The sequence below is a fragment of the Cryptomeria japonica genome, chromosome 10, assembly GCF_030272615.1.
Source record: "Cryptomeria japonica chromosome 10, Sugi_1.0, whole genome shotgun sequence".
In the NCBI taxonomy this organism is placed as follows: Eukaryota; Viridiplantae; Streptophyta; class Pinopsida; order Cupressales; family Cupressaceae; genus Cryptomeria; species Cryptomeria japonica.
In genome coordinates this window covers 215818676-215829708 of record NC_081414.1, presented here as the reverse complement: position 1 = coordinate 215829708, position 11033 = coordinate 215818676, and the positions used below count along the sequence as shown (strand labels likewise).

The 11033-nt window shown below is 30.6% G+C and overlaps 1 protein-coding gene across 1 annotated transcript; it reads left to right on the top strand.

Moving 5' to 3' along the window:
* Positions 1-1835: 1835 nt before the first annotated feature.
* LOC131858698 (uncharacterized) lies at positions 1836-2828 on the top strand. The gene has a single exon (XM_059212004.1). The coding sequence runs from the start codon at positions 1884-1886 to the stop codon at positions 2658-2660; it is 777 nt and encodes a 258-aa protein (XP_059067987.1). The 5' UTR covers positions 1836-1883; the 3' UTR covers positions 2661-2828.
* The last annotated feature ends 8205 nt before the right edge of the window (positions 2829-11033 follow it).

The following is an 11033-nucleotide window of genomic DNA, read 5'->3' as shown; positions in this document are numbered from 1 at the left end:
TTCACACCTAAAACAAGAAGAATGATCAAATTAGCAATCTTATTAGCCTAAAAAGATGACCATTCATGTATGCTAAAAATGAAAAATGAATCCAATAAGGAATGAAATATTGACAATTCTACAAGCTTTCCAAGATACAAGAGAATCATAATTATCCTCAAAAGTGATATGAAACTGCGTAGGTATCCTCAAAAGTGATAAAGGTATATATCGATTACTTTGTTTTCTATTTTTTTTCTTTTTGTACACCAGTGATTGAGCATGGTTTAGCAGCATTAGTAAATGGTTTAATGATGGTCTAGCAGCTATTTAGATTGTATGTAAACATGAAGTCCATTAAAAGAAGTCTATTGACTAATTATAAGCATAGTATAAGTATAATAAATAGATTTTGGAAGCTATATTCATTAAATTATTAAAAAAATGATAAGTGAAAGTCAACTTTTTCTTCATTTATAATGGAACATTTTAAAAATCTTGCAAATGAGAAAAACAAAACTCAAAACATGCATTAAAATAAAATTTAATTCTTATATATTTTTGGAAGGTATTATATCAAATTCATATAGTTGTTTAGCTATTTAATTGCATATATCTTAGGTTGAAATTTTTTGAAATGGAATTTTTGAGTATGAACTTAAAGATGTCCACTCTATTAAAATTGTCTTTGACTAAGAATCGAAAATAAAACAATATCCATTCCCTTTAAATTGTTGATTTCCCTTTAAATTGTTGAAAATTAAAAAGATTAACTTCGTTCTTTTCTTTATGATTGTAAACCTCACACTCAACCAAACTGATTCTTAATAGACTCAATTACAACTCAATAGACCAAAGACTTGATTGAATTTCCATATTTTAAAACACAAACATCTAGAATTGAATTACAAGAGAGATGTGAGCCCTAATGTTATATTTAATTGAACCTCTGTCTTAGCCATTCTTCCAGATTGCAAGGTCGAGTGTCCGTTCTACTTGGCATTCGTTGACAACAAGAAACATTTTCGCTGACGAAATTGTCCCATGTTTCCTATAATTCAATTACAGAGATCAAACGATGGATTTACTTTTTAAGAGCATCATCCGATTACGCAAGTAAAATAGGAATTTAAATTATTAAGCGTAGATTCTTTCGATTCGATTTTATGGCGTTTTCGATCAGTTTAGAAGAAATGCCAGTTGTAATTATCCTCTTTCACATCAGGATTGCTACACAGCACGTTTTATTGCACGCAGGGAATTTGGTCAAACCCGTGTTCTCTATTTTCAATGGCTTATTACATATCAAAGGCATCTGATCGATTTTATGGCGTTTTCGATCAGTTTAGAAGAAATGCCGGTTGTAATTATCCTCTTTCACATCATGATTGCTACACACAACACGTTTTATTGCACGCAGGGGCTTTGGTCAAATCTGTGTTCTCTATTTCCAATGGCTTATTACATATCAAAGGCATGTGATCGATGCTGACGAAGGTGAAATTCTCGTGAGAATCGGTTGAACCACCTATTTGTCTCAGTGCACGCACCAAATGGATCACTTGAGGCCCAGCCATTTTCAGATGCAAAGAAATAGTAACAAGGTAATCATGTTCGGCCAAAGGAATCATGGCACCGGAAGTTTATCAATCAACAAAGTGAGCGACTGTGCAAGATGTAAGTAATCCAATTCTTCAGTTTCTTCAGATTATTTAGACTCTGCAAGATGTTGAAAAATTAGAAAGACAACCAGTGTATGTTTTCTTACATCAGTACGCTGATTTCAACGTACTTGGGCCATCCTCTGTTGAATTAGAAGAGTCATTGATATATATTAACTCACGTTGCAGTGATGCGCAGTTCATGTGTCGAGACGGAGGAGCAGACAGCGTGTGCGCATCAGAATGTGCATGGTTTCAGCACCCAAACGTGACGAGGATCCTGAAAATTTCTCTGTAAGAAACTACGGTAGTTTAGGAAAAATCGACGGCTTTAATTATTCACAGGTTCCATCGGGAGAGCAGCAGCATGGGCCGGAGGATTGGCGCACCTTCAGAGCTCGCCTGGTTAGTGCAAATTCCACGGTAGTATCTGGTCACAAACAGAGGCCGAGGAATTTTAATAGCAGAGAGTGGGCTCATGAGACAGACAACATAGAAGAGGGATGTGTATTGGTGGCCACCGAGGAATTGAAACGACATCCTCTCCTTTCAGAAGCCGTTGTACTCGTATTACAGTGGCCAGATGTTAACTATTCGACCTGCAAATTGATTGTGTTGAACAAGATGTTTCCTTATGACACTAGCTCAATGGATATTGTTGACCCAATGTTAAGGAATTTAAATCTTCCTGTGTTTATGGGAGGGCCTGCAGTGGGAGGAGCAGGATTTGGATCCAGATTTCATGTTTTGACAAGAGAGAAAGGAGTTGCAGGATTTGAGTGTATTATGCCGGGGTTGTATGTGGGGAATATGGGAGTCACTTTGCAGAGCGCCATGAACAGTGACTTTGCCATGCGATTGTATTTGGGGGAAGTTGAGTTGGAAAAGAGACATTTGAGAGCGCAAGTGGAGGCATTCGGATGGTGGAAAATCGTAGCTTGTAGTAGAGATGCTATTTTTAGCACCGTTTTTCCTACGACTGATATGTGGTGCCATATAAACCGCTTGCTAACTAGTTAAGAAATCTTTTAAAGTTTTATTAAATGTTGTAGTCTGAGGTATTGTTTGGCATATACAACTGCCTTTCCTGGTTGTGACGCATAAAGCTTTGCGTCGCGCGTAGATTAGTGCTTCCTGGTTATGGCTCAGTAATTATACGATTGAATCAGCATGGGAATAGGCTGAGTATTTGGGTGGACTCTTATTTTGTGGTAATAGGATTTAGTTTTCAATATATTTATATTGTTAATAAGTAGATTTATATGTAAAAATATATATATTATTAATAAATTTATCGGTAAAAGTATATATTTATATTAAATATTATTAATCTTAAATTTATTGATTTCCAATTCATAAATCTTAAATAATTGTTGATTCTTTTAATGTTAAATCATCTATTAAATAAAGAACTTAATTTATTTAAAATAATTTTTATTTTGTAGGTTGACTTTGAATGTTTCTTGTAAAGATTTAATTTATTTGATATTGGGCTAATGTCACAATTGTGTTCTTTCATTTATTAATTTGAATGTTTTCCTAACAAAAAAAAAGGATAAATATTTATTAAACAAAAGAGTATGATGGTTTGAAAAATGTGTGTCATCAATATCACTTAAACACGCCAGGGTAACTTTTGGGAGACTTGATGTGATATTCATTGCATATAATTAGATATATTTCATCTTGACTCAAATCATGAGTTTTCCATTGAAAATAGTGACACGAACAATGAATAAAATTTTATATTTTCTCTTAATTTATCTTCTAAATTCAAAAATTATATTGAGCCCCTTCTCCTAATCATTGTCTTTCTAGACACGAGTGTTTTTTTTAAATTATTAATCTTGTTTTACATGATATGTTAAATAAGAGAGTTGCATACATGACAAAAAAATTCAATGATCAATGCCGTAAAAAGAGCACATTATACACAATCATAGTAACACATAACAGATTACACTAGTACACAGTTTTAGCATATAAAGGACAATAGTACATTAATACATAGTCATAAAAACGTAGACAATGCTACTAGTACAAAAAAATTATGTATAAAGGACAAAAGTATTCTCTTCACTTTTTAATAGTCACATGAAAGTAATATATTGCGTCACTAATAATCCAAATTATATGATTATGGTATTGAGTATATTAGACTTATAATATCTCACATCCATCTAGTAAATCCTAGGAATATCTTTACCAACTTATTAACTAGGTGAATGCATGATTATTGAACCATTAAAATTGTTCTCTAAATAACATGTGTCCATATAAATATGGAAACTAAAATATAATCTTAGTTAGGTTGCATGACCATTTTTTACGTAATCTAATTTAACTTATTTTCTCATGTAACATGAATTGTCATATTAGAATCTAATTATAATCATAGTAAACAAATTATAGAGTCTTTTCAAATGAAAGATACAAATTTATTATCCAACTTTGCCTTGGTTTGCAATGAAATGTTTCAAATACCTTTCTGAGAGAAAAAAAAAGCTATGAATTAAAATAAGATTATATATATATATATATATATATATATATATATATATATATATATATATATATATATATATATATATATATATATATATATATATATATATATATATATATATATATATATATATATAATCGTATTAGTTATAGGTTGAAATTTTTTAAAGATCAAACTAGTATCCATTCTATTAAAGTTGTCAAGTTAGATTAAGATTTCTTTAACTAGGAGCTCAAGATATAAAAATATTCATTCCACTAACATTGTTCAAAACATAATTTTAACCTCATCCTTTAAATATTTGGATCTTGCACTCAACAAAACTTGATCCCTAATAAACTCATTTGCAACAACTCAACTTGGCTAATAAGCTAAAGACTTATTAACTAAATTCTTATTTTTTAAACAAATAATATATAAAAGTGAATTTTAGAAATGATGTAAATTTTATATTCAATCGAACCATTCTTCAATATGGAAAGGTTGACTATTGTATTTGACATTTGTAGACAATAAGAAACATTTACAAGGGAGAAAAATCTGATGTTTCCTATTACTAGTTCCTTCCTGCAAGAAACTATATCAGAGGCTCATTAAACCATTATTAATCTTTCCCCTCTCAGCCAATCAATTTGCGAGAAAGTTTTGCAATATTTTATTTCCAACTATATGCTACCAAGGAGTTGCCCATTTTTTAGTCAAAATTTTGGTGCACCCTATTTTGGCCATGTTTGATTTGCATTGCACATGGTTTACAGAGGGTTCACGGTTTTTCATAAGAAGTAACACACAATTAATGAAGGCAAGGCAATGAAACAAAGGTCTTTGGATATTGGTTTCTGAAAATTGCATCGCAGATTGTCAGGAGGAAGATGTGTGGCTTGCATGCTAAATACAATCAGAAACCCTAAGCTAGGATTTAACAACCAGAACTATAAAAAAATACTTCTGCCTCAACTTCAGGGTGGAGAAAATGTGTTAATTGCAGGCAGTGACAAAAATTCAATCTTTTTGACTATAAATTCCATATCATGAATAATCTAACAATTTTATTTTTTCTTGCAAGTTATGGCTTTCTGCTGTAATCCGGCTTGTAGAGATGGCTTCCAGAAGAAATATTTGAGTACATTTTTAGTCAAGCTGCAACACAAGAGAGTTGAACATAGGTCGAGCAGTGTGCATTCTCTTAACATTGAAACATTAGTGTCTGTTGTTGAAAAATGAGATGTAGCTATTCAAGTACATTATTTATTGAAAATTTAAAATGAGACGATGCCATTATTTTAATCCAAATCCTTGTGGATCCATCAAACAATATAAGTAACTTGTGGAATCAACAAGTAACACTTACATTAACTTTGAATAAATATATCATGTGAGAGTACATAAGCATGCACACACGTACACACACACACACACACACACACACACATAAACTGTATGTGGAAACATTATATTTCTATGTAAGGATTTTCTTGAATGAGGGTTAAAGCTCTTGCTGGTATAATCACTATGGACATAGGACCATTGATAATATATGAGCAAATATAGGCACCTGGCCTAGAAGTTCAAGATAAGATGGCTTTTATGATTAATAATATTTCAACAACAAACTTGGAAGCCCAATCAAGGGAGTTTTTTGATATTTTGAAAGATAAGTACTATCCATGGTTTGCTTACTATATGGTGATGAAAAGGTGAGTGTGGTATTTTTGTATCAACTTTTTTTTTTCTGAAAGTACCTAGTCATTTATATTTTTTGATTAACCTACACGCTTTTGCTAACACATTGGCAGTTATTTTGTAGGGCTAGTATTGAACCCAATTTCATGACTTGCATTTCAAGTTTTTGGACAAGATCAATTTGAAATTACTGCGCAAATAAATCATCAAAGCTACTTATGAAAATTGCAAGGTTAGTTTTATCTTTTTGGGCTTCTAGTTCTTTGGCACGGAATATGGACCTCTGTATCTCGTAATATGTTGTGTCCAAAAACTGAGATTTTATATCATTGGTGAGTTCTTTTAAAGTTAGAGCTTATTAAATCTAGTTTAGAAGAATGATTTTTACTCAAAAATCTTGAAAGTTGGCTTGGGAAAACCTTACTATTGGTATAAACTAGACATGGCGGGCTCAGGAAATTGATCCTAAACTTTTGATCATTAAGGTTATACTTATTTTCTTTTTCTTCTTTTTATGACTACTTCAGATAATTAAATGCTTTACTTGTAGAGTTGCTTGTTCTTTTCAAAAGAAGGCTAGAATGGATAATAATACATGCCTTAAATTGATTCTTTCACATTTTGTATAGAAGCACCCTATCAAGATGGTATGTTCTAGCTTGCCATGATTGTTCGAGGGCAATGCCTATAAGTGTCACCTTTAGTGAGGTTTATTATAAAACCATTTCATCTAGACACCATTTCAAGGTGTTTTTATCCACAACAGTTAATTTCAATGTAGTTACTTATTTCTTTGGATTTTAAATATATAGACAAAAAAATAGAATTTTTTATTTTTTCTATTTCGTAAGATTGTACAAAATTTATTTGAAGATAATATATCTTTTAATAGTGTGTGTGTATTGAATCAGATGGGTGAGAGGAAAAATCAAAATTCTTTATTTTGTCTATTGCCTAGCATTCTGTTGAATTATATATAATCATATAATAATGTGTTTGCTTCGACCTTCAAATCAAATAGGTGAGATATGCCTCGACGTCTTGAAAATTGCTTGGAACCCATGAGGGACTCTAAAATTTGTCTGCCATACAATTATTTACTTTAAAATTTGTCTGCCATACCATTATTTACTTTAATGGCCCACTCAGAGCTAGAGAATCAATTAAACTTTGATCATGGTGTGGTCTACTTTAACCATTAAGAACTCTGATGTACATACATTTGAGTGGAAGGACTTTACTTTTTTTTTGTTTTGGAACTTCTATTTCAGGCATTCTTCTATGATCTAGTGATAATTGAGGGTATCAATCAATAACCAGAATGTATACAAGGCTAGCAGTCATGCCTAACAAGGTTAATCGTTGAACTCTGATTTGTCAATTAGATTTCAAAGTTTTCTTGAAATATAACAAGACCATGGGTGGTTAGTAAATGATCAAGTAATTTTCTATGTAAAATTAAAAAATGTACTTGATGCTTCTAATAAAAAAATCAACACCAATTGAAAGAGAAACCATGTCAATACAATTTGAGATATTTACGGCATGAATTCCTCCACCCCAGGATAGTTTGTCTGTGACATTACACTGTGGTCTCCATTAGCATAGATTATAGATTTGTATTTTGAGATTTTTGTGCACTTCTACTAACATTTTTTTATTGATAGGCACATTTTCTTGCATGTATTTTATAAGTGAATGAACACAACCTATATTGTAGAAATGCCTAAAGCCTATGTTTAAAAATATCCAAATACATGCTCAAAATGTATGTTCTTTCAAGTCTAGGTTTTTTATGTTTTGGTATGGGTTACTGCATTTTGGGGCTAATTTATATGTTATTAAAATTACATGTGGAGTATCTCCTATTGGTTATGTATTATATGCACTTAAGATCACATTGTAACATGGGATTGTGTTAATGGAGTCTTATTTTATGTATCATATGTGTTTCAGCTATGATTACTTGTGTATTCTCTATCACCTACCAAGTGACTTTGAAGTTGTTGTATGGTCCCCAAGAATACATGGCTCTATCAGGATATATTGTTGTGCACCAGAACTTGTGGTTCAAGAACAAAGTGATTCATAGGTTGCTGAATTTTATTAAATATTCTTTACCATATACAATTATCATTATTGATTACGATGTATAGTGCACTATGTAGTGCACAGATTATAGGTTGCAATTTATATGATTGAATAAATAGTCATTTTTTTGTGATAATAGTTTATGTTTTAGTTTATTCCGGCGATGTTGGATTTTGGAGGTGTGTTTCTTTTATTCAATTTTTTAAATATGGATAAATATTATTTTACTATTTGTCTATTATTCCACTTAAAACATTATTATCTTATTCAATTAAATTAATATTAAAATTTTATTATTATATTATTTTTTTCATATATTCTTTCTAACCTCAATACAAAAGAAAAAATACAATTAAAACTATATTATTATTATATTTATATCAAGAGGTGTATTATAGTCACAAACAAATGGAAAAACCTCCATCAATAAAAAAAGAAAAATAGATTTTATTACATTCTATAAAGGCAATGTTTTTTTGGTTTTGAAAATAGGAATGTAGAAAATCTATCAATTGTGCAACAAAGCTCATTATAAGATGAAGACAAAGTGTGAAAAACTACTAATGACCTTGTTGGCCTAATGGGGAAGTGGGATAAGCTAGGTGGGAAGATTGAAGTTTTGGACAAGAAGATCAAAATGGAAGGGACCAAAATTGAGATGGAAGAGGTAAAGAAATCCCAAGAGGCCCTCAAGAAGAAAATTGAGGACGTTAATCTTGCTTGTAGGAATGTGAGCAGTATGCACAATGCCTCCTTGCAGGCTATCTAGGATGAGATGGACAGGAAAAGGGTGAAGAAATGTAAATACACAGAGCACCTAGCTGCAGGTTCAAGCCCCATGATGTCTCTGGTTAAAGCCACCCCTAACTTCACGCAGGTTTAATATGGCTCTGGGATCGGTTCAAGAAAAAAAAAAAAAGGTGTCCTTTTTTAATAAATTTTTAAGTTTGTGCTGGGATTGGCAGGAAAAAGGTTCCCCCATGTAGTTGTCTATTTATTTGTGCCTTTACTGGGTGGTTGTTTGGTCTCTTTTTGTTTTCTATTGTTTTTTAGTTCTCTTGCTGGCTTTTGGGTTGCTCTGCTAGGTTTTTGTTGTGTTGTAGTAGGGTTTTTTTTGCTAGTTACACATCTCTCATGCACTCTTAATGTTTCTTTGTGGATATGTAGCATACGAGCCTATCCCGATTTTATTAATCAAAACAAAACTCATTGTAAACTTAATATATCTATTAATTTTTTTATTAGTATTTTTGTTATTAAAATTTATAAAGGCAAATTTTCCGTTTTAGAAACAGAAAAATAGAAATTCTATTACAATTTTATAAAGATAATATTTTTTGTTTTAAAAACAAGAAAATGGAAAATCTATGGATTATGCAACAAAACTCATTGTAAACTCAATATTGTTACTATTATAAAAATAGAACTTTGTAAGCACTATGTTTTTTTCTAAATTCTATTGAAACTAAGAAGAGAAAGAAATTGTGGTAATATCATCTAGTCCCAGTTTGAGAAGAGTTTGACTAGTGGAAGGAGGCATTAGCGATCTTTAGCAATTGCAATTCATCAAATGTGTTATGAATGTTATCTTAGAAAATTTGAATACCAGGAGTTTTTTAAATAACTTCTCCAGTAATTTTATCATAGGTATATGGGTTGTACAAACATGAGTGGACATTGATGTTATACATGTTGCAGAATAAGTGGCACACCCTCAAGGTGGAGTGTAAGAGTTTATTTTTTGGCCGGATTTAAAAGAAAAAATAGGGAATATTGAAATTCTAATTTTGTTCTTTCTTTGCATGTATAGTTTTTCCTTTTATTGAATAACTTACACTATACTCATGTGTTTCTTAATTGGTTTTTTAATTTTATGTTTTAAGATGTGTTTTGACAGACATTTTGTTTGGTTTGATTGGTCTCACATTAGATCCACATCGTTTTATCATTTTGCAATTTGTTTTCCCACCCACATTCCATCAATGTGTATTGTACGCTCATTCCATATACATATTGAATTAACCTCAATACATATATATTTGAGAAATTTATAATGACTCTTCTATCCTTAAACATTTAGAGGTATATTGGTCTCAATTTTCTTAATAAAAAGAATGAATAATAGTATCTTGTATTATCAATATAATAAAATTCTTGCAATTATGTATTGTTGTCCACCTAGCGAACCCCCATATATATACATATACATATACATATATATATATAGATACATATATATATATACATATATATATATATATATATATACATATACATATATATATATATACATATACATATATATATATATATACATATACATATATACATATACATATATATATATATATGTATATATATATACATATATATATATATGTATATATATATACATATATATATATATGTATATGTATATATGTATATGTATATATATATATTCTAGTCAATAACACTATTTTTACTAATTGAAATATGAATCAATGTTGTGCTATAAATTGTATGACATTATCCACTTAGTGAATCACACTCCTAATTGTATAGTATTGCCCAGCTACTAAAACTCAACCCTCTTACTTCTTTGTGAATATTATATCTTATTTTTCAATCAAATGAATCTTATATACATTTGTTAATCCAACCTAATGAATCTCATATAACATCATATAGAATTGTCCACATAATAAATGCTTTGTACTCGTACCAATCCAACCTAATGAATCTAGTACGAACGTCATACAATATTACCCGCAGAATAAATCTACTATATTTCTTCTAATATAACTTAATGAATCCCATATTCTCTCAATAATAAAACTACTACATCACTCATAAACAATATATAACCAATTGAATCCTTATATAATCAATCTACTTATATCAACCACTTAACAAATCCCTTATGAACCTACAAATCCCATTAATCAGTGATTTCCTCGTAGATCTCGTCTAATATGTCCCACTGAGTGGAAGGAGATTCCATTTCAAAATGGCCCTCTTGATTCCTTTGTCAGTTTCTCCATCCAACAGTTTGGCGTGATAATGGTTTATAATAGATTGCATGATATTAGGCATGTGGTCCAATTTAGTATTTAATACAATTGTTAGATTTT